This window comes from Rhea americana, unplaced genomic scaffold, assembly GCF_003343005.1.
Source record: "Rhea americana isolate MKP2758 unplaced genomic scaffold, rheAme1 scaffold_218, whole genome shotgun sequence".
Classification (NCBI taxonomy): Eukaryota; Metazoa; Chordata; class Aves; order Rheiformes; family Rheidae; genus Rhea; species Rhea americana.
In genome coordinates, this window is record NW_028186321.1 from 1043182 (window position 1) to 1066538 (window position 23357).

At 39.7% G+C, this 23357-nt stretch overlaps 1 protein-coding gene across 2 annotated transcripts in view; it reads right to left on the reverse strand.

The window, feature by feature from the left end:
* Window positions 1-7944: 7944 nt before the first annotated feature.
* PLPP4 (phospholipid phosphatase 4) overlaps window positions 7945-23357 on the reverse strand; it is a 73117-nt gene continuing 57704 nt past the window's right edge. For both annotated transcript variants that reach the window (XM_085305274.1, XM_085305273.1), the window contains 2 exons: window positions 22603-22773; window positions 7945-10985 (listed from right to left, as the gene is read on the reverse strand). In XM_085305274.1, coding sequence (XP_085161400.1) covers window positions 10786-10985; window positions 22603-22773 — 371 coding nt within the window. In that variant the 3' untranslated portion in view covers window positions 7945-10785. The remainder of the gene's footprint in view (window positions 10986-22602; window positions 22774-23357) is intronic.

Here is a 23357-nt window from a genome sequence, read left to right on the forward strand (position 1 = left end):
ATTAACAGGTGGAATTAAAACTATTTTCTAAACAGTAGAATGTTTGTGAAATGGAATTGCTGTTCTTTAAACAAGCCTACTTAAAAACATGATTTTGTATCAGGAAAGGGGAGCTTTCAAAAGAAAGTTGCAATCTGTCATTATCTGTTCTGACCCATTCTGCAAGTCATGGTATCCTCCAGCTTTACAAGATTTGTAACAGATGATCTTTGGATGGTTGGGCAAGGCAGATGTCATCTCCATTTCTTTATGCCTTAACACCTACGTGCATTCAGAGTTCTCCAGATTTACAGCCTTGTGACTGCAATGTTTTCTGTTTCCTCTAAGCCTCACTCCAAGGGGGCTGTGGGATAGCTGACACACTCCTGAGAGCTTCAGGAACCAAATACAGCCCAGGGCTGACCAGGTGCAACTGAGGCTGCAGTGACAGGCATCCTATCATACTCCTAAGAGCACTAACTAAACTTGTTAAAAGGCCATCAAGGGCTCAATGATTTTGAACCCTTTTTAATGAAATTATTTTGAAATTTATTTAAAGAACCAAGGTCTGGCCTTTTTTGCCTTCACTGATGTAAAGGCTTTACTTTTGTTTGTTTGGACAATGCTGCRGATATCAATTTCAGGATATTCACTGTATAGATTCACTTGCAGTAAGAGCTCCTTGGGTTGAAGAACAATATTGTGGCATCACTGTAATGTTCTTTTTCCCCTCTTTTTTTTTTTCAGTGTTACACTAGTTTTGTTAAAGACTGGAATCTGAATCTTCTATTGTGGCTCTGATCCATTGGACTGGAAATGAAGATAAAAAGCAGTTGCATATACACAAATGTTGTGTAATGCTGATAAACTATGATGTGCACAGAATTCAGACTATTACAATAGTACCATGTATTCAGTCTGTAACTATGTAGCCCTGTAATACGGAATTGCCATTGCTAGCAGCAGGCCATAGGCTATGTACTGAATTTGCAAGGCTACAGGACTGAGGCTTATTGAGCCTGCTCTGTCTGAAATTTTTTATCCTATCTGTAATTTTGGTTTATCTGGTTTAGGTGTGACAGCAATTTCTCTAACTGACAAGGTGTCTACATCCAATTTGTTTTACTTTTGTGTGGTACAACCATAATTTTATATAAATAGCTGTAACAAGTAGATGTTATAGGTAGAATGAGATGTTTATGACTCCAATACAATGACACAGTGTAGAAAAATGCAGGCCTGGTATGACAGAGGCCTTGAGAAGTGGAAACGTAGGATTTGGTGTAGAGGAGCACAGGCATTGGATGTTAACTGATTGGGCACAGGCTTGGCATAGGACACCCCACAACTACAAACAGCTCACTAACGGTCTGTTAAAGAAATGCAGACCTGCACAAGACTGGCTTTAGGAGGTAAAAAAGAACAATGAAATAGTATCTAATATACAGAAAGGGTACCACAAAATAGTACCTAACATACATAAAGGGTAACATATATAGTAAATTCAGATGTAACCTGGAGCTGCAGACGAGTGAGGAAAGAGGAAGGTGTAAATGTATGTTAYTAAACATATAAAAATGACCCACATGGATCTTGGGGGCAGGAAAAAAAACAACAACAAGAACATCGTATTTTTCCCAATGAAGGACTCAGCAGATGCTGACGTGTCTTTGCAACACGACATTCAGAGAGACCAGGACAGGCTGGAGAGCTGGGCAGAGAGAATCATCATGAGGTTCAACAAGGGCATGTGCAGAGTCCTGCACCTAGGGAGAAATAACCCCAGGCACCAGTACAAGCTGGGGGCTGACCTGCTGGAGAGCAGCTCTGCAGAGAAGGACCTGGGAGTGCTGGTGGGTGACAGACTGACCGTGAGCCAGTAATGTGCCCTTGTGGCCAAGAAGGCCAAYGGTCTCCTGGGGTGCATTAGGAAGAGCATTGCCAGCAGGTCAAGGGAGGTGATCCTGCCCCTCTACTCAGCCCTGGGGAGGCCTCATCTCAAGTACGGCGTCCAGTTCTGGGCTCCCCAGGACAAGAGAGACATGGAGCTACTGGAGAGAGTCCAGCGTAGGGCTACAAAGATGATCAGAGGRCTGGAGCACCTGCCCTACGAGGAACGGCTGCGAGAGCTGGGCCTCTTCAGCCTGGGGAAGAGAAGGCTGAGGGGGGATCTTATCAATGTGTACAAGTACCTGAAGGGAGGGTGTCAAGGGGACGGGGACAAACTCTTTTCAGTTGTCCCATGTAACAGGACAAGAGGCAATGGGCAGAAACTGAAGCACAGGAAGTTCTGCCTGAACGTGAGGGGGAATTTCTTCCCTGTGAGGATGATGGAGCCCTGGCACAGGTTGCCCAGAGAGGTTGTGGAGTCTCCTTCTCTGGAGATCTTCAAGATCTGCTTGGATGCAGCCCTGTCTAACATGCTCTAGGTGACCCTGCTTGAGCAGGGTCACCTAGATGATCTCAAGAGGTCTCTTCCAACCTCAACCATTCTGCAATTCTGTGATTCATCCTAACACCAGAACGGCATCACAAGCCTTAAGACCCAGAGGAGCAGGGGAAGGATAAGAATAACACCAGAAGGGGGGTTGAAACTAGGATTAACAGCACAATTTTTTACAATTTTAACTGTAGTATTACCATTATTGTGACTTTTTATGTGTAAGTTCTCTAACTGCATTGTTATTCTTTCTTTCTCTGTAATAAAAGCCTGTCTCACGTAAAGGAGATAGATAACTGCTTAATATTCTGCTGAATATTAATAAATGATTTGTAAACATTGCCTTAAATAAAGTGCATACTCCTTTCTTCTACTGGCCCTATTAACAAGGAATTGAACACAAAACTCAAGGAGAAATCTGACAATAATGTGACTCCAAGGGGACTTCATTTGTATCAGTGAGCTTCACATTCTCTGTCCAGCAAGGGACAATGGGCAAAGCTGTTGTTTGGAAAATTACATCAAGCATTGCCTTGTTTAGATCTCTCCCAAGAATTCTGTGATGGGCCTGGACCTTAATGAGCATCTCTTCGTTGTTCATCTTTCTTATGTTGTCAGAAAGTCACTTTCAGAGAGAGAGAGAGAGAGAGATGCTAACTAGAATAGTGGCAAAAATTGGCCTTAGCAGTTGTTCTCATACCAATTTTTCCCATGACAGCAGATTAGTTTCTTTATTTCTCAAATTGTTTCTATTCTGCTACAGTGACCACAAGCAAAAAGCTGGAGGATTTAGAAACAGGCTTTTAACCGCAATAATGCCACATTGTTGGAAAGGCAGACCAAGTGGAATTGGAACAAATTATTTTAGTAAGCTTCTATTTTTCTCTGAATAATGCTCATAATGTAATTTCTTTAGACAGATGGCCTGAAAAAGAGCTGTTTTCTTGGGTCTGTCACCTCTTGAAGTAGCCACACTAGGATTCATGCTAGCTTAAGTGGATAATAAGGCAGTACCTGTGTTGTACTGAGAATGTTTGATGACAGTATAGCCTAAGAGGCGCTTTGTATTTAAGGAGGTTCTTAAAGTGAAATGTCAACCTGCTGGGAGTATAACTTTGTTGATTGACTCACATCTGAAAATATCATGGAAGAATTGAGGACTTTTCTAAATCATTGTCTACGAACTACATTCTTAAGGCGCGCTTATCAGTCACTCATAACACAGAGGAGACTGAGTGCATGTTTGCTCAAATTAAAATGTCACAAATGTGAAGAATAGGAATCTGGTTCTGCTCCAGCTGCAGTTCAGGTAAAATTTCCCCTTAACCTAATAGTGAAAGTTCATTTGAACTCTCTCTTTGCTTATTACTGGTTTGCACTGCAATACTGAGAACTATACGAGCCACTTCTTAAAAATGCCCTATGGCTGAAGAGCAAGAGGCACTGTATACCAGTCACTGGTATCCTAAATTCTCCTTCTGTTTTGACTCTGCTGGGCAATTCTGTACTGACACCTGGTCTCTTGAGAGATGAATTATGTGTTGTGGATAAATGTTGTTTAGAACAGACTTTGCAAGGAGTTAAGATGAGGGGGAGGAGGAGGACTAACATACATATATATTTAATTTTTAATATTCCAAGCTATTTTCTTTTGGTGGGAATCCATTATTTATTTATGCTTATCTCCAGTACAATTACTGCTACTTAGAGGTCTCAGTTCCTCCATTTGTTATTCATATGAAGTATATGTACCCCAGCTTTTTCCATTTCTGAGATTTTCAAATGTGCAGATGTAACTATACTGTTTCTTCATATGGGCTTGCTAAGATCTGAATGGTGATTTCTTGGCTTTCTCTGCAGTTTTACTCAAAAGTCCTGGAGCACTCAGCCAATGGCTGGATGTACTAGGCATTTCATGCAGTGTATCAGCTCAGCTTTGTCATTTTAATTGTGTACATGTTCAGTTTGTGTCCTCTATTGAGATTTAATGATGTCCCAGGTTGCCGCACTGGAGCCAACAGAAAAATAGAATGCAAAACACTGTGCTTCCTTTGCCTACATTCTTCAAATTCTAGTTGAGCTTTTAGGACATCTTCTGCCTTAAACTGAGCAAAATTTAACTGTATGTTGAAATGATGTTTTTCCCTCTGTTCTGAGCATGTTCTTGAGTACAGAATGTTTTGAACACTTGTAGGAAAGCGCCTACAGGTTATACCTGTGGGTATTAACTATAACTGTCCAAAAATTTAGTCCTGGTTAGCAATTGGGAGATAAATCTTAAATTGGGAGGGGGTGGGAGGAGAAATAAAATAACTGTTCGATTAATCATGCATTTAAAATATAGTCCATTTAATTAAATAATGTGGAATTATTCCCTGATGAATGAGAAGAAGTTCCCTTCTATTAGAAGAATTATTCCCTTCTATGAAAAGATGATCTTTACCTTGTGTCTAATCCATTATCTGTTCTGCTGTCCATACAGTTTTGTTCCTATTGGATGTAAACATAGTAGTGTGGCCTTGAATTTTATTTTATTAGAGATTACCAACAAAATCAAATGCAGATTTACAAATACCTTTTGATCAACATGAGATTATTTTAGTTTTTTTTCCTGCCTAGAACCATCTTCATGAATTCTGATTTAAAAGGTAAGCTATTTTTTTTCTCTTTCATTTATAGAGATTATATTTTCAAAGTGTCTTTAATAAAGGAAGATGCTCAAATGTATGACTGCCTAAAAGAGAATTGTGAAAAAAAAGCGAGAGAAAAAACACTAGAACACCCATAAAGGATGCTTAGACTCTTTGGTCAATTAAATTTCTGGAGAAAAACAACCAGTTTAGCATTTTCTCTTCCAAGAGAGATTCTCAGATAGGAAGATGTAGAGGATTAAGAATAGATGTTCATGCAGCTTTTAAACTTCCCACTTCTCCATTACATAGCTAGACCCTGAAGGTAAGGTCAAACGTTACTAAAATGCAGGTGTTCATTTCATTAACATTAATTTATGGATTTGAGAAATAAATCTTACTTATTGCTGGTAATGTCATGTAGACACTGGAAAGTCTACGGCTTCCCAAATAGATGAGCTGTTACAAATTTTGCCCGTGGCACTACTGGAAAAATCTACTTCATTGGTGCCAGTTGTCAGGGAGCAGATGCAGTACAACTTTCCCTGCTGGTACCTTCATACCTAGTCCCTGTACCTCTGCTAGCCAAGTTCATCCTGAGAGTGTGGCTAGTCTTAAATTTCCATCCACGCTTTTGAGCAGTGTGGCAATTCTTTAAAATAAACAGGAGGACTTGAAAAAATCAATTGTATTTCTTATAGACCTCCTCAATCCCTTGAGCTTAACCAAACTGTTGCCATCATGGCCCAGCTAAATCTTTCCCACTTCCTCACACTTTCATGTTGTTTTATTTCTATGTGTGCATATAGGTCCAGTTCTATATGCTATCTTAGAATTGAAAAAAAAAATCAATCATAGGGCCTTTTATAGCTTTCCTTTTGTTTATTTAATATTTTTCTGTGTTGGCTACTACCTCTAGCAGTTGATTCATTGACATTAAAATATTCTCACATCGGTTGCCAATGCTCCCTTTGCCTCTGACTCTCCTCTTCCTCTTTATTCTTTGCCTTACAGGGAGCGTCTTTCTTTTTACTGCCTTCTCAAATCCATTTCATCTTCTTTCATTCCTCGTTTTTTTCCTTCCTCCCTTCCAAACAGCTGGCAATGTTGGCAGCAGCAAGATTGTATTCAGATTCTCTTAAAAAATGCATTTTATGTTAGATGATACAATGAGATGCATTGTAATGTTAATCCTCCTGACCCTGCTCCCTAATAAGTTCTCTAATTTACACACTTTTTAAGCATAGATGAACCAAATTTTGCACCTTATATAACTCACTGATTTCAATAAGTTATGCTGGTGGTAAATCACCAAGCAAGAATGGATTGCAAAAGCAGATTTTTTTAATTCTTGTGAAACCAAATTTCAGTGGTCACAACGGTCACTAAATTTCAATAGGACACTATGGTTTTATTTTGTGTCAGGTCCCCTTTGTTTGCAATAACATAGATAAACTTTTAGACATGCAAGCCCTGAAGCTTTACCTTGTTTAGACCACACCCACAACAGCAGGACTGCTGAACAGACACCTATTTCTGAAAGGAAGTCTAGGTCCTCCTTTTCCCATTTAAGTTGAGGAGGTTTACTGGAAGTAAGATCCAGCCTACAAAGACACAAGATCACAATCTTTTTTTTGTTGTTGTGAAGAATAGTATTACTGTGGAGTAACTCTAGTCAACGCAACAGTGTTTAACCTGGTGTCATTAAGAGCAGAATTTCTGTTTTGTTTCTATGAATTAATGTAAGTAAAGTATAACTCTTCAATTCAAGGTTCATACTGTATTTGTTCCAGCAGGCACAGCACTACTGTAAAGTAATAACACTGGTAGGCTTGGTAATATGTAAATGATAGTAATTGTTATCTATTGCTTACAGACCTTTACAGACATTCTGAACACTGAAAGAAGCACATCTCGTCTTTTAATTCCCATTATCGTGATGCCACTGTATTCAAGACTGTTCCTCTTGCATTAGGTCAGAGCAACCCAAAGGTTTTCTAACTCATATCAGATATAAGTCAACACCAGGAAAAAAAGAACCTCAGCCAAATTATTTACAATATTTTGCTAACTATATAGCTAAAAATTTTAAAAAATGAGCAGAACCTGGATGCAATCCTAAGGCTTTATTCCATTTACTGTATGTGATGCAATTAGTGATCCAGGGCAGTTCCACTGAAGTTAATGAAATTATACTACCAAAACAAAAGAAAGGTACCTAGTTATTTTATTTTGTTTTATTTTATTTTATTTTATCCATAGTACAATATTCTCTAGCCAGGAAAAGAAAGCACATTTAGGTTCTCTTTCTCCCTTAAACAGAAATAACTTGCTGTATGCATGGGGTAAGAATAGAGGGCCAAAGCAGACTAAATTGCACATGAGGAAAGCTGGGAATGAAACAGCATAAACATTTCAGCTTTATTCCTAACATGTTGTCTGAGATTGGCATTCAGGACAGGGACATTTTACTGACTTGTTCACAATCTCATGCTTCTCTTGGTTTAAGAATTTTTTCAGTGTGTTCTATTAGATCTTGTTATCCTGTCCCAGCCAAATTAAATGTTCTACAAAGTATGGCATTCCTAGCATTTTATGATACAGAACTTGATAAGCAAAGAGACTTGTTGCAGTTTATTTGGTTGAATATTTCATAATTTCAGCCTTAAGGACTTAGACTGCACATTTTCCTGGATGAAAGTAAGTTGGACAGTGTACTTTGTTTAAATGAGGAAAGCTGTTCCATCCTTCAGTAACAGTAATGACTTTTGGAACTGCCTTTGTTCATAAATGATACAAGTTACTCTAGGCTTGTTTTTGTAACACTCCATGTGATTTACTAATGAAACTATCTTGATAACTTTTATTCTTATCAAAAAAATGATAACACACAGATGTACAAACCCACATTCATGTGTTGTTTTATTGGTGCATTACAATATTACATTTCCTTCACACTGAGAGAGCATGAGATTAAAATACATTGATCCACAAAAATGCCTTCCCCACAGTGACTTTGCACTGGTAATTACAGTGTCTGCAGATGCCACTAAAAGTTTCACTTCATTATGACTTTCACAATTTTAATTACATTTTAATCAAAGCTTTTACATGGTCTACTTTATGACTTTTAATTTAATTATTCCCATTAAAATACATCTTTCTTTACTTTTTTGCAAAGTTCAATTCATCTTGCAGTATAACTGTTTATGCTGCATTACATTTCATATTTCAATCTTTTAAGAGCCAATGCTCAATTAAGGGCTGCATAAGCATTCCCCATCCCAATGACGATAGCTTATTTGTATCAAAAGCCATTAAAATACAGGAAATGTATACAGCACAGTTAGGAGGCCCTGCTCAATTTTGAGAATAATCCAGATCTATATAAAAACATGCAAAATGCGCTATGCATCAGTAATAAACTTCTAATTTTGATTTAAGATTTTTTGACATTTGCATATAACCTGGAAGACTAGGGTTTCTGCTGAAACAAAAAGCTAATGAAAAGGCCTACACAATGTAAAGACATGATACCCTTAGTCTAGGGCTTTTTTAAGCCTCCCATATGAAGTAATAGAAAATGATATCCCTGTTACAGAATTCTGTAGGATGGTTTAAAAACTTTATAGAAAGATTAAACCTCCACTAAAGTGTGTGGATTTCTAGAATAAGACCTCAGTTTCACCAGTAAATGTTCTGTCAAATCCAATGCAAATGCAATGCCTGCATAACTTTGCTTTGCTTATGCTAGTTTCATAAACTAACATGTGCACACCAGCAAAAACACATTTAGGTTTGGGAAACTGACTTTGCTTTAGAGCTCAGAATACTTTAACTATGTCAGCAAAAAATCCTACCTCTGGTATGAATTTCACAAGTAGATCAGGCCTAATTTCTATAGAACCCTACTGGGTTCATGCTTACTGCATTTCGTTCCTTAAAGTCATTTCCTATTTATATTTATTTCCAAATATCATATAGGTTTACACCTAGTATGACTGCACTCTCTTATACACAATTATTTCAGTTTATTTTTAAAGGGATCCTAACTTACTTACTCGCTATAAAAATTCAAATTTTGCCAATCAGGAAATAGCTCTTCTCAAAAAAAAATCTACAGAACTTACCTCTGGCGTAAGTAAATGACAAGCATTACTTAAAGACACTGAGCTGTTTGAATCACAAGATGTCTACGAGGCTGATACATACTCCAATAGGAACACATAAATTATAACTATGGCAGCAGTCTCCGCCAGTCTAAAGCACCATATAATGGTTGTTGATCAACACTGTCTTGATCATTTTAATCAGCAGCTCCACCCAAAAATTATTCAACTGTCAAGATGTGGTCTAGACCACTTACCTGAACTTTCATAAGATACCTAAGAAAAGAAATTATGGAAACTGACATTCTGCCATCCAAAGGTACATCATTTCACAGGAATGTGATGTATACTGCACAGCGCATATATAACAGAATCCTAACAATAATAAATTCACTAAAGTAGATTGCTCATACACTTAGTAATCTTCTCCATACCAACAGTGTTTTGATTCAGGCAAGTTTCGATACAGGTCCCAGGATAACCTTTGCAAAAACCACGCTCAAGAAGATGATGAGTTGAAAATGTGGGATGGGTCTAACAGAACACTGTTTCCAGCATTCCTCTGGAAATGTTACAGTGCTGTAAAACACCATAAGCATTCATGTTTGTGCACTCAAAGTCACAAATGAAAATCTTTTGCATTTTGTAAGATCACCAATGCTGCAGTGAGTCACGACACAAGAATGAATGTGGCACACTGAGATTCACAGAAAACATTGTGTTTCTTCATGTTCATATTTTTAGGATTTGTTTTTTAATTGTTTTAAAGAATTCGGCTTGTTGAATGTCATGGGTGTTGTCTACTTTCATTTTGTTTTGATGGGAATTACTGCAAGAGCTCTCAAAAAATTACTAACGTTCTAATGCCAGGTTTCTAACCCATCTTAGGAACATACATTATTGCAAACTGATAATTTTAATAGTTTTGAATTTCTTGAATGTCAGCATTATACTGTGGAATTACTAATGTGACTAGCTGTTACAAACTCTTAACCCCTAATATCTTTCAGCTGCTTGACCGTTAGTAGCTCAGAATGATCCTGCCAAAACTTGATGATTAACACAAAGTTCTCATAGTATGTGCAGATTTATTATGTTAGAAGACAACAAAATAAACATAAGGATGCTACCCTTACTTACCAAATTACATAAAGAAATGGCTAGCTATAACAAACGCTGAACATCTGATGAAAAGTGCTGTGGGTACTCACCATGCATCAAAATCAATGAGTGCTGAAGATAACCAGAACTTTCTAGGAGATACTCTATACTTCATAAAATCTGTTTCCAGATCTACTATATCTTCAAACCATAGCCTCCTAAAAATTCTTTTAACCAATTCCAAGTGGAATTTTTTTCTTAATGGTCTTTCCTCTCTCCCAGATAATCCATCTTTTTGCAGCAGATGGAAAACAGACAATTCGGTAAGTCAATATGAACTGAAAATTTAACTTCAAAAGCATGAGGATGTTACAGCATTAAAAATAAAATATTTCATTTTTGTTTGTAAAGGAAAGAAACCAAAGAAAAAGCACAGACCAAATTTATAGTAGGAAACATCATGTTAAAAGACTGGTTTGGAGGAAATGTGAGAAGGCTAAAAGTTCATTCTGCACATTTCTGAAAGTCATACTGGTCCTTCAGTTATTCCCTCTAGAGGCAGGCCAGTAGCATTATCTGCTGTAGGTCTCTCTTCTTTCTTCATTGAATTCTGATCTAGCAGGCTGACATAAGATTTATGACAAGCTGTATTACCCAAAGGAGGATAGTGTTGTCTGTAGCAAATATAAGCGAAAATGAGACCAATGATCCCTCCAGCGAAAGCATCTAGGTAAGAAAAGCAACAAAATCAGATGCATGTTACCATAGAAAGGACAGCCAGTAGTGAAAACTGTAAGTTAAAGACATATGCTCTACATGGATGTGTTTAACTCAGAAAATATGAACTACAAAGTTTCATAAACAATTTGGATCCATACACTACAATCACTCAGGATACGTAAAATCAGCATTTTAGTTTGGGCCCTCTCCAACATTTTGAATACCCAAAGGTAGATAGTTGTCTATGTTTCAGAAGGAGATGGTACAGGGAAATCAAGAGGCTTCCAATGGGTGTTGAATATTCATTCATCAAAAAAAACACATAGCTCTCTCTAGTTGGCCATGATTTGCAATGGTCACCACTAGATCTTCTATTTATGAACAATATAGCAGAACTGTACTGTTCAGGGGGTCCTGCATTCTCCAGCTGACCACAAACAGTCCAAACTGCTGTACTGACTGCAGTCTGTTCCTTGTATCTGCCCGAGAACCCCCCAGGAATGACGGCGGGTAGGATGCCACCACATGGTAGCTGACGCATTCTACTGTTGGCAGCTCTGTAATCTGGATAGCATTCCCCAAAGCAGACAAGATTGCACACTTCCTTCAGGAAGTGGGCTGTTATAGCTAAATGATTTAACATCTTTTGAATAACTTTGACACTATTTACTACCCCATACCATAGATTAGATTAGACTAGTAATAGGAATAGAGCAGGAAAAGGAATAGAATAGAAGCAATTGTATGAGATAGAGTTTCCTAAGCTTTCCTGGTTGTAGAACATCAACATTAGAGAGAGACATCATGTACGGCTGCCCTCTATTTTCTACCTCTGCAAGCTTTGGTATAGGAAGAATTACAGAAATTTGGTAGACATTGACAGAAATGTGGAACAGGGGAATCTTGACAATACTGGTAACTATGAAGAGTCTAATTCCACTTGCCAGCTTTCTCTTGTATTTTAAATGACACTATTCAGTGTCTGAGTTAAAGCTCCTGTGCTTTTCTACAGAAAGAACATATCCTTATCTGCAGCTGTAAGGCTGAAAGTTATGTCTGAAACTCAATATTGAAGAATGCAGTCCTCAGCAGAGCAACATTACTGAGGATTCCCTATAAACTGAGCACATTCATTAAAAATGCAGAGAAAGAGATTCTGAACAGCCTTTTAACAGAAAAAGCTACTGCAAGAAGACCTGAGAAATTTAAAATTGAGATGGATATCTTTAAGAATTGTGATTCTATGTCACAGTTGTCTGCCAGGGAAGAGGACTAGCCTGAACAACCTAGGAGATCCCTTCCAAACCTATGCTCTCTTCCTATACCCAAAAAGGACATAATAAATTTATGACAAGCAGGAGTTAATAGAAAGAGATACAAGCAAGATTTTAAAAGCTGCCTGTGTGTACACAGTAATGTCAAGCAGAAAGAAACTTATCCTACCTGTACTGAGAGCTGACTAGACATGGGCCAGCTACAGTTCAAAAGCTAGAGTCTACTGCTTACTCTCCTTTGCTACTACATGTTCTTCTCCTGTCAGTTTGAAGCTGACTCACAACAGCCCTCTCTGAGAGGAGAATGAAAGAGTTTGCAGCTGTCAGTAGATACATACTGAACAGTCTTAGGAGTATAAATTCCATTGCAATTTTCAACAGAGGTGCTTTCTAAAACACAGTGTTTGAGGTCATCAATTTCCTGCTTGCAGTCACTTGGCAGAAGGGGGATGTTACTGCCAACTCCATACATCTAGAACAGATTTCTGAATTATTGTCCAGAAGAATTCCTTACCCTGTTGACCTCTGTGGGCATGCCTTCTGGGTAAAGCACCTGAATCACCAAGGTTTGATAGATTAGACACTTGAAAAACTTGCAAAATCATAAAAGTTTACTGTGAAAATAGTCACACGGTCCCTGTTAGCCAAATTTTAAAATTGGCTTTCATTGTTAAATTAAAAAGGATCATTTAAAATAAAATTAAATGCAGTACATTAATGTGAAACAAGCTTTTTTCTTTCAAATGGAGATGAATTCAGTTCTCCTTGAAGTTAGTAAGAGCTAGAGATGCCCACTGGATCACGAGAAATAATTTCCATTAACGGAGGCACTGGACTGAGGCTTGGCAATTACTCTTCCCCATGTTCTAACCCACACCATCAGACTAGAACCCCAGGAAATGTGCCTCAATAAAATGGAAGCTCTCTCTCCAAAAGAAATGCATCATATTTTGATTCAAAGCATACAGAGTTAGTAAGAGGCATTTATTAAAATGTAAAGACATTTTAATGTCTGACAAAATTACATTTAATGTAATGACAAAAACACTTCCTCTTCTTAACTGGAACAAACTAGATTTACTTCAGGTCAAAGATATTGCACTTTGCAGTTTTAGTGTCTGTCAACAATTTTACGTTTATGTCTCCTACAGTTGTGAGGCGTTTGAAGCTCATTGCTTGTGGGCCTTACACACCATACTGGCTCAGAGGAGCACCAGAAGCAGGAGGTGACAAATGAGAGGCGGATGTATGTTTTACAAATCATTAGCAAATTCTATGCAGTGCTGACTCTTATACTCCTATGTCACAAATATTATCAGCCAACTCTACAGTATAGAACAAGTACATGGGACAACATAAATGACATCATGCAATTCCAAACAATGTCATGAACTAATGAGGAAGTCATCATTTGCATATGTTTAATCTTCTCCCCTGAAAATATTCCTAGAGTATTTCAAGACATTTTTGTCTCCAAATTTTTTTCTTACTGTATTATACTAGTATTACCCACACCTAAACATTATAATCGCTTCCTATATTAGTTGCTACGTGAATGCAGCAACACATTTTTAGGTTAGTGTTCCTCAATGAAACTGGGATCAAATATTTGTTATATAGCTATTTTTGAAGGTCTGCTATAAGGGGGTTTAGGCTTCACTATCGTTTTAAATTATAGTACAATTATTTAGAATAATGATTCTGTAATATTTGTCAGTTTCTAAATATAAGTAGGGATACAATTCAAGTTAATTAACGGGTAAGACGTATCCAATTAAAACTATTTAATTTGAAATAAATTCTGGCATCTTGAACTCAAGAGGTCTACCAAGAAAATAAGATGATTTGTATTTACATACTTATAAATGTATATACATCTATATAAATGACTTCTAAATGTCTGTATTAGTTTTAAAAACAGTCTTTTATTTATTGAAGATAATTTGCTGGATTTTTTTTTTTTGGGGGGGGGAACCTTTTCCAATCTGACAATACAAAAGAGCACTAAATATAGGATATCCAACTCTCCTGATTTTATGACAAAAGTAAGAAAACATCGATATTGCTTAGAGCCTAAATGACTTAACACAAAGACTAGAGAGCTGAAAGAAAAAAAAAAAAAAAGCTTACATGAAATAAGTGTTCAGTGGAGTGGGGTTCAAAGACAATCTACTGCTGTTGGCTTTAGCAACCCTGTGTGGTTTCTTCCTTCCACAGCCAAGGACAGAGATTATACCATCAATCCCTATACCACTCCCAGTCCCTAAAAAGTCCCAGACAGGTATGCAAGCTGTGTTTGAACTATGAAGAGCAACATATATTTGCAAATCCACCACTTAGCTACTAGAATAGTCTGGTATGTTGAGTAGCTCCATTGACTTTACTAGAGCTACTCTAACAAACATCCACTGAAGATCTAGCCAGAGGTAAGATTATATTTTATTCTCCTTCTTTTGTATGTAAGTGCTTGTGCTGACAGCAAAAACAAAGGTACTGATCTGGGGGCATGAACAAGTTTGATGTTGCATGCCGTACTGTCTCTCTAAATTTAGTTCCCCCTAACATAACAACTCCCAGAGAAACCAGTTCTGAAAACGTACTGTGAATCATGTCAGGTCCCTTCCACTCTATTCAATACACATAGCTTCAATATAGTTAACATCTTGACTCACATGTCTCTTGCTATTCTTTGGAACTGACTTACAGGTCATGCACCCATATTTATGCTTTGTCTCAGGCTGTGCAGATATGAGCCCTTGGGAAGCTCATGATCATTTCTATATAGCTAGAATATGATGGATAAATCAGAGCATCCTTCTTCTAGTACAACTAGGTTAGTAGCACCCTATGAGATGAAATTTGTTCTACCTGAAATCCTTATCAGATACACAATTTAAGAAAACAAGTCAATACAGGTCTGAATTCACTTTGTTGAAATATTGGGCTGAGGAAAATATTCTCCATGCCAAACCTAAATAATACATCCAATACTTGAGGTCAGAGTCATATCACTTTTTTCCAGCTTGATGTGTGGGCAGAATGGTCTGTTTAGTTCCTGCCAAAATGCAGAAATCTACACAGACCAATTCTGGACCCAAGTTAATGTTTCCATTAATAATATTTAATTCACTGGGCAATGAAATAGGAGCTGCACTGTAAAATCTACAGATGAAGGAAAGGAAAGTAAAAAAAAAAAAAAAAAAAAAAAAGTTACAAATAGAAAGTCATGACACAAATCAGAGTTAAAAATATAGGTACAATATTGATACAATGGTAATAGTGCTAATGAGCCAGTCAACAAAATTTAAACTAGATAGGAGGGGGAAGAGGGGGTGTCATACAGACAGGGTAGACAACAAACACAAGTTGGGTTGTGGGGCCTCCAACAGGTGTATGCAGCTGGGGAAGTGCGTTTGGGACATGGCTATGGGGGACCCCAGTACACCCTTCCTGGGAAACCTGTAGGCATGACCACCTTTTGAAATGCCTGTACACCAACGCACACAGCATGGGGAAGAAACAGGAGGAGCTGGAGATGTGTGTGCGGTTGCAGGGCCATGATCTCATTGCAATCACAGAGACATGGTGGGATAGCTCTCATGACTGCAACGCTGCCATGGATGGCTATGTGCTTTTTAGGAGAGGCAGGCCAGGAAGGCGAGGTGGTGGAGTTGCTCTTTATGTGAGAGAGCAACTGGAATGCATCGAGCTCTGCCTAGGGGTGGAGGAGGAGGAGGCTGTTGAGAGCTTATGGGTAAAGGTCAAAGGGCAGGCTAGCATGGGGGACACTGCTGTGGGTGTCTACTACAGGCCACCTGACCAGGAAGAGAAAGTTGATGAGGCCTTCTATAGACAGCTGGAGGTAGCCTCAAGATCACAGGCCCTGGTTCTCATGGGGGACTTCAACCACCCCGACATCTGCTGGAGGGACTACACAGCAAGGCACAAGCAGTCCAGGAGGCTCCTGCAATGCGCTGATGGTAACTGCTTGTCACAAATGGTGGTGCAGCCTACGAGGAAGGGTGTCCTGCTGGACCTTGTCCTTACCAACACAGAGGGACTGGTTAGAGATGTGAAGGTTGGGGGCAGCCTTGGCTGCAGTGACCACGAGGTGGTGGAGTTCAGGATCCGGCAGGAAAGAAGTAAGGCAACAAGCAKGAYTGCAACCCTGGACTYCAGGAGAGCAGACTTTGGGCTCTTCAGAGACCTGCTTGGAGGAATCTCRTGGGTTARGGCCCTAGAGGRAAGGGGGGTCCAGGAGAGCTGGCTAGTATTCAAACATCACTYCCTYCAAGCTCAAGAGCGGTGCATCYCCATGAGTGAGAAGTGCAGYAAAAGGGGCAGGAGACCTGCATGGGTGAGCAAGGAGCTCTTGGCCAAATTCAGACCAAAGAAGAAAATACACAGACTGTGGAAGAGGGGACAGGCTGCTTGGGAGAATTATAGGAATGCAGTCAGAGTATGCAGAGATGCGGCGAGGAAGGCTAAGGCCCAGCTGGAATTGAGTCTGGCAAGGGATGCCAAGGACAACAGGAAGGGCTTCTTCAAATACATCAGCAGCAAGAGGAGGACTAGGGAAAATGTGGGCCCCTGAATGGGGCAGGGACCCTAGTGACAAGGGATAGCGAGAAGGCAGAATTACTGAATGCCTTCTTTGCTTCAGTCTTCACTGCTAAGGGCAGCCCCCATGAATCCTGCAGCCTGGACACGAGGGAGAAAGTCTGGCGAAGGGAAGACTTTCCTTTGGTTGAGGAGGATAGGATTAGAGACCTTCTAGGCAGGCTAGACATCCACAAATCCATGGGCCCAGAGGGGATGCACCCACGGGTACTGAGGGAGCTGGCGGATGTTGTTGCCAGGCTGCTCTCCATCACCTTTGAAAGGTCCTGGAGAACTGGAGAGGTGCCTGAGGACAGTGAGCCAGTGTCACTCCAGTCTTCAAAAAGGGCAAGGAGGACCCACGCCACTATAGGCTGGTCAGCCTCACCTCCATCCCTGGAAAGGGGATGGAACAGCTCATTCTGGATGTCATCTCCAGGCATATGGAGGAGAAGGTGGTGGTGATCAGGAGCAGCCAGCATGGATTCACCAAGGGGAAATCCTGCTTAACCAACCTGATCGCCTTCTATGATGGAATGACTGGCTGGGTAGATGAGGGCAGAGCAGTGGACGTTGTGTACCTTGACTTCAGCAAGGCTTTGGACACTGTCTCCCATAACATCCTCCTAGGCAAGCTCAGCAAGTGTGAGTTAGATGTGTGGACAGTGAGATGGATTGAGAACTGGCTGAAAGGCAGAGCTCAGAGGGTCGCCACCAGTGGTGTGGAGTCTACTTGGAGGCCTGTGGCTAGTGGCATCCCCCAGGGCTCAGTAGTGGGCCCCATCCTGTTCAACTTCTTCATCAATGACCTGGATGAGGGGACAGAGTGCCTCCTCAGCAAGTTTGCTGATGATACCAAGCTGGGGGAGTGGCTGACACACCTGAGGGCTGTGCTGCCATTCAGAGAGACCWGGACAGGCTGGAGAGCTGGGCAGAGAAGAACCTGCTGAGGTTCAACAAGGGCAAGTGCAGGGTCCTGCACCTAGGGAAAAAKAACAACAGGCACCAGTACAAGCTGGGGGCTGACCTGCTGGAGAGCAGCTCTGCAGAGAAGGACCTGGGAGTGCTGGTGGGTGACAGACTGACCGTGAGCCAGCAATGTGCCCTTGTGGCCAAGAAGGCCAATGGTCTCCTGGGGTGCATTAGGAAGAGCATTGCCAGCAGGTCAAGGGAGGTGATCCTGCCCCTCTACTCAGCCCTGGGGAGGCCTCATCTCGAGTCCTGTGTCCAGTCCTGGGCTCCCCAGTACAAGAAAGACCTGGAACTAATGGAAAGAGTCCAGCATAGGGCTATGAAGATGATCAGAGGGCTGGAGCATCTGCCCTACGAGGAACAGCTGTGAGAGCTGGGCCTCTTCAGCCTGGGGAAGAGAAGACTGAGGGGGGATCTGATCAATGTGTACAAGTACCTGAAGGGAGGGTGTCAAGGGGACGGGGACAAACTCTTTTCAGTTGTCCCATGTGACAGGACAAGAGGCAATGGGCAAAAACTGAAGCACAGGCAGTTCTGCCTGACCATGAGGGGGAATTTCTTCCCTGTGAGAGTGACGGAGCACTGGACCAGGTTGCCCAGAGAGGTTGTGGAGTCTCCTTCTCTGGAGATCTTCAAGGCCCGCTTGGATGCAGCCCTGTCTAACATGCTCTAGGTGACCCAGCTGAGCAGTGAGGTTGGACTAGATGATCTCCAGAGGTCCCTTGCAACCTCACTGATTCTATGATTCTATCAAAATGAAATTTGATAAAGAGATGTGCAAGGTATTGCACTTATGGGGAACAAATACACACACACAAAATGTAGAATAATTGTTTAGACAGAAATACTATAGGATTTATGTTTGAGTTATGGTGGCTCATTAACTATAACGTTTGGCTACCACAGAAATGAAAAATTCTATTCTGCAATGTTTTAACAGGGGTGAARTACGCATGAGATGGTAGGTAACTATTCCTTTCTACCTGGCTACAGTAAAGCCTCAGCTGAAGAACTTGGTTCAATTTTGGACATACCTTAGGAGAAATCCAGATGAACTGGAAAGAGCATAAAGAATAATACACAAAATTTTTAGAGATCATAACCAGTAAGAAAAGTTTTAAGGAATACACAGAACTTGAGGGGATGATGCCAGAATATAGTATGATGTTATGAAGAGAATGGTGTTCAATTATTCAATGTTCCCTTTGGTAAGGACATACATAAAATCAACTTCGCTGTCAGTAAAGAAAATTTAGGTTAGATATGAATTAAAAAATTTATAACTATGAATGCAGTTAAATAATGGACTGGATTTTCTTGGGAGACTCCAAAATCTTCTTCACTTTTTTTTTCTTTTTAAGGATAGACTAGAAAAACATTGATGCTCTTTCAGACTTGCTATTTGAATTTAATTTTCTACTTACTTAGAAAACTAATACTTTCAGAACTAGAAACCTATATGGAAGACTAGAAACTTAGAAACCGTCAATGTTTTCAGGATCCATAATATAATGCAGTAAAATTCACTAATATCAACACTAAGACTTTGAATACTACATCTTCCAACCAAACCACAGGGAGCTCATAAAATACCCATAATATTAATGCACTGAGTCCATTCTATGGCTTTTTAATGTAAGGTCACTCCACTTCATCTCTCACTCCCCGTACACTAAATCCTGTACATTATATTGATGATCCTTATTCATTCCCAACAGCGTAGTTAAGACTGTATCACAAAGGCACCATAAGTAATTTAAAACAATTGGCTGACTCTGCTGAGCATAAAAGACAAGGCCTGAGCGTCTGTGCTGTATTTTACAGGATGAACTAGTCTTTCCCTTGAGAATGGAGTTCTTTCAGGCAAAAGCTAAGGTCACCTGCAAGATAATGTCTGCATGCACTGTGCTTAGCTTGGGAAGAACTATCTGAGTTCTCAGCTCCATCTTCTTAAACTTTAAAGACAAAAATATGAGCAGCGGTAATGGATGCAACCAAACCCCTTGGGGGTAGTTTGCCTCTATCATATATAAAATACACTGTAATTATCTGCCTCATAGCACATGTTTCAGTCCATAAATAATTCATACTCTTGGCAAGATATACTACACACTACAAATATGCATTCAGAAAACCAGAGAGTAAACTCTTACATTCTCTCACATTCACATTCATTCATTCTTCTCTGTTGCACATACACATGTGCACACTCACACACACAGACTTCAGACAAGCCTAGGCTTACATACTGAGTGTGAGATTCGTAACACTGCCTTCTGTTCTGCCTACCAGCTTGACAAGGCAAGCGTCTCACGTTCAGTAGTTTTGTGCTGGAGGCTCTCTCCAACTCAGTGTGTCTGTGAGCAAGAGCAGCACCGAGCCCAGTAACAACACAAGGACTCTGTAGGAAGCCAGGAAACTGTTTAAAGAACATGTCAAGGCTAATGATTTGTGAATAAGTAGCTATGGGAGAACAGGATGCTGTCTAAGCACAAAAAAGAAAAACCATGTCACAGGGTGAGCCTTGCTCTGCTATATGGACTGCCTGCATATAAGATAAGAAAGTGCTCAGTGGGACAGAGGTACAGTGTACTTAGCTGAAAATAGATAGAGGAACCAAGACTAGTGTAAAATAACACATCTTAGAAAATATGCCAAGTAAGCAATATCTAACAAGCATGAACCAGATAACAGAAGGGAGCACTCAGAATCTTGAGGGGAGTAGAACTCACAAGGTCAGCAATACCTAGGTAATCTTATTAGTAATACCATATAAAGCCAAGATGAACTCAGGAACAGAACTAGAAATACCAGCTTTGGGTACAGCAAAATGTGGACAAATAGGGAAAAACTAATTATGGGCAAGTTTTTTACTCAGGAGGGGACTTGGCTGAAGACAGGGAGGTGCAAGGGGTGATGAAAAGGAGGGTCAAGAAATCAGAAAATGAATAATAAGCTTGAGCAAGGAACAGACGACAGTATTTTCCAATCACGGTGGATGCCAACAAGCAGTAGTGAAGCTGACTTGTGAATGGGAGAGGAAAGCCACCTTGACAACCCACCAGAATCTTCATCATGTCCATGACTCAGAGTAAAGATCTAATAGAGTGAAGAGTGTCAGAATTGTAACTTAGTAATAGTAGTGAATAATTAATTATCAGTATAGCCTCTTACATCAGTTACATCTCAAGTCTGCATTTTAAAGGACTCTAAGACAATGATTTCCCAGTGACAGATGCAGCTGGTCTAACTATCCAGAAGTGAGCATGCACTGTCTAGAAGTGAATATGGAGAACATGGGGAAGAGAGGATGCTGTGGCATAATCCTGAGGCTGTAGTGCCAGCACTAGCTAATGGAACCTTACTGAGAAACCTTTTAGAAGTTATCTGTTCTAGTTATAGCTTTGTATTATAATGCTGCCTCATTTACATGAGAATGTTCATGTAACATGGAAGATCCAAAACTTCCACCAGAAGCACCAAGAAGTAACTCAAGAAGAGGTAAGGACTAAACATTCTTCAATCTAACTATGCTTCACTTCAGAATATCTCCTTTTGTGCATTATATATAGACATTTAAGGATGCAGGGTCATCCAAGGACATATTTTGTACAATTCAACTCATAAAATGCTGCTGTCACAGTTTTACAAACCATCTTCCATTCTGTCAATAATTGTCATTTTCCTCACAAACATAAGTTTTAGAATTGGGTAATATGTTTCTTTAGCTCTGTGATGCGCTTTGGGATCAAGAAGCACTGCACGGTGCTTCAGTAAACTACTAATCAATATTGAATACATTCAGCATTTATTCATTTGCAGTTACAAATTATGCATTGATACCACATGTATGGTACATACCGAATCAAACTAATATCTAGTTAGTATTTCCCAAATATCAGCCTCAAAACATTTGCAGCCCAAAACTATGGAAAATCATTTTAGAATGTAACAAGAACATGAAATATATCACTTCCTCAAGTAGAAGCTGATTTCAAAAACTGGGGGATTGACTCCTTGAGAGCAATTATAACATTGGCCAAAAGAAATGAAAAGAATAGAAAACCTCAAACTTTGCAGCAAGGTTTTCATTGTGGGCAGAATCTGTGAAAATATATACTATGTAGTTGTAATGTCTGACGCTTCAGTAGTTCCCAAAGAGAGGGCCTGCACCCATCTCATAGTCAGTATAGTTCTACCTGTGCTTTGATCTGAATGACACATAGCCTATCATGTGCATCAAATAACCAGAATATAGATACATAACTGAGTGCATCTTTGAAATGACTAGCTATGCACAGATGCTCCAGCCTAGCCTAATGCACATATAACCACATATTACGCAATAAAGCACATATATTAACACGTACTTTACAGGTAACTGGAAAAAAAGAAGGTAAAGAGTAGGTTACAGACCAGACTTACTCTGATGGGCTAGATCCAGCTCATAAAAGATAGCTGTAGCACCCCAATTCAATGCATTGTAGCATACATACTAAACTTGAATAAACTAAGTGGTGTCTTCCCTGAAATGCTCCAAAAGACTTTGATGTACACTGATATATAAAAATACAGAGCTGTACAGGACCACTGCTTTATCTGCAAACACGGAAACCCTCAGCATCAACCCAACAGCAAGGAAAATCTACTCTAACATGACGTAATGTTGTAATTCACAAGAATTCAATGAAAAAAGTTAACCAAAGAAATACAAGGCTAATTTAAAAAGACAACCGAGAAACAAAGCAAAACAGTAAAAAGGTATTTTTGTGGCTCACCTTGCCAGTGATGTTTGTAATCACACATACGTGACAGGGCAATCATCATGGCACAATAGAGAGGCAGAATTGCTGCACAAAGCCGCCAGCTCTTCCCCCGGCCATTTTCAGTGAAGCAATGCAACTTTCCAGCTAAGTAGAAGGTGGTAAATCCAAGGCCTGAAAATGCAACTGATAAAGAAAAACTTAGAATTACTGTGCTTTGTCATTAATGCCCTGTATGGTACTATCCCTTTAGTTTGGACAGCAGGATCCCTCTACTGCAGAAAAGTCCTGATCTTTACAGGGTGATTTTGGGAGCTAGGTTAAACTGATAAGTCCTATGCACAAAATTTGATGGAGTTTCATAACTTGAATGATGATTCCCATTTAACCAGATAAATCATGCTGTTATAACTTACTACTTTAAAGGGATATAATATACTTCCTAGACAGAGAGAGGTTTTTTTCCTTTTTTTTTTTAAAAAAAAAGCAATCACCTTCTTACAAACCTTAACAATACCCACAATATTCTGGAGTCTGATTGAGAAAAGGTAATCTCCCACCAGAGCCATGATGTGTATATGTTCTCCTCATCAGTGGCATTAACTGTGTAACAATACAAGTAATCCAGGCAAGTAAAGCAAAGCATATCTATTTCCTTCTCGCAGATACTCAGCTTTCATCTACCATATCTGCAAATACTGTGGTATCCCTAGATCTTCTGTCTTTTCAATAGGAATTGAATTTTCTCTTTTACCTTTAACAATTGACTT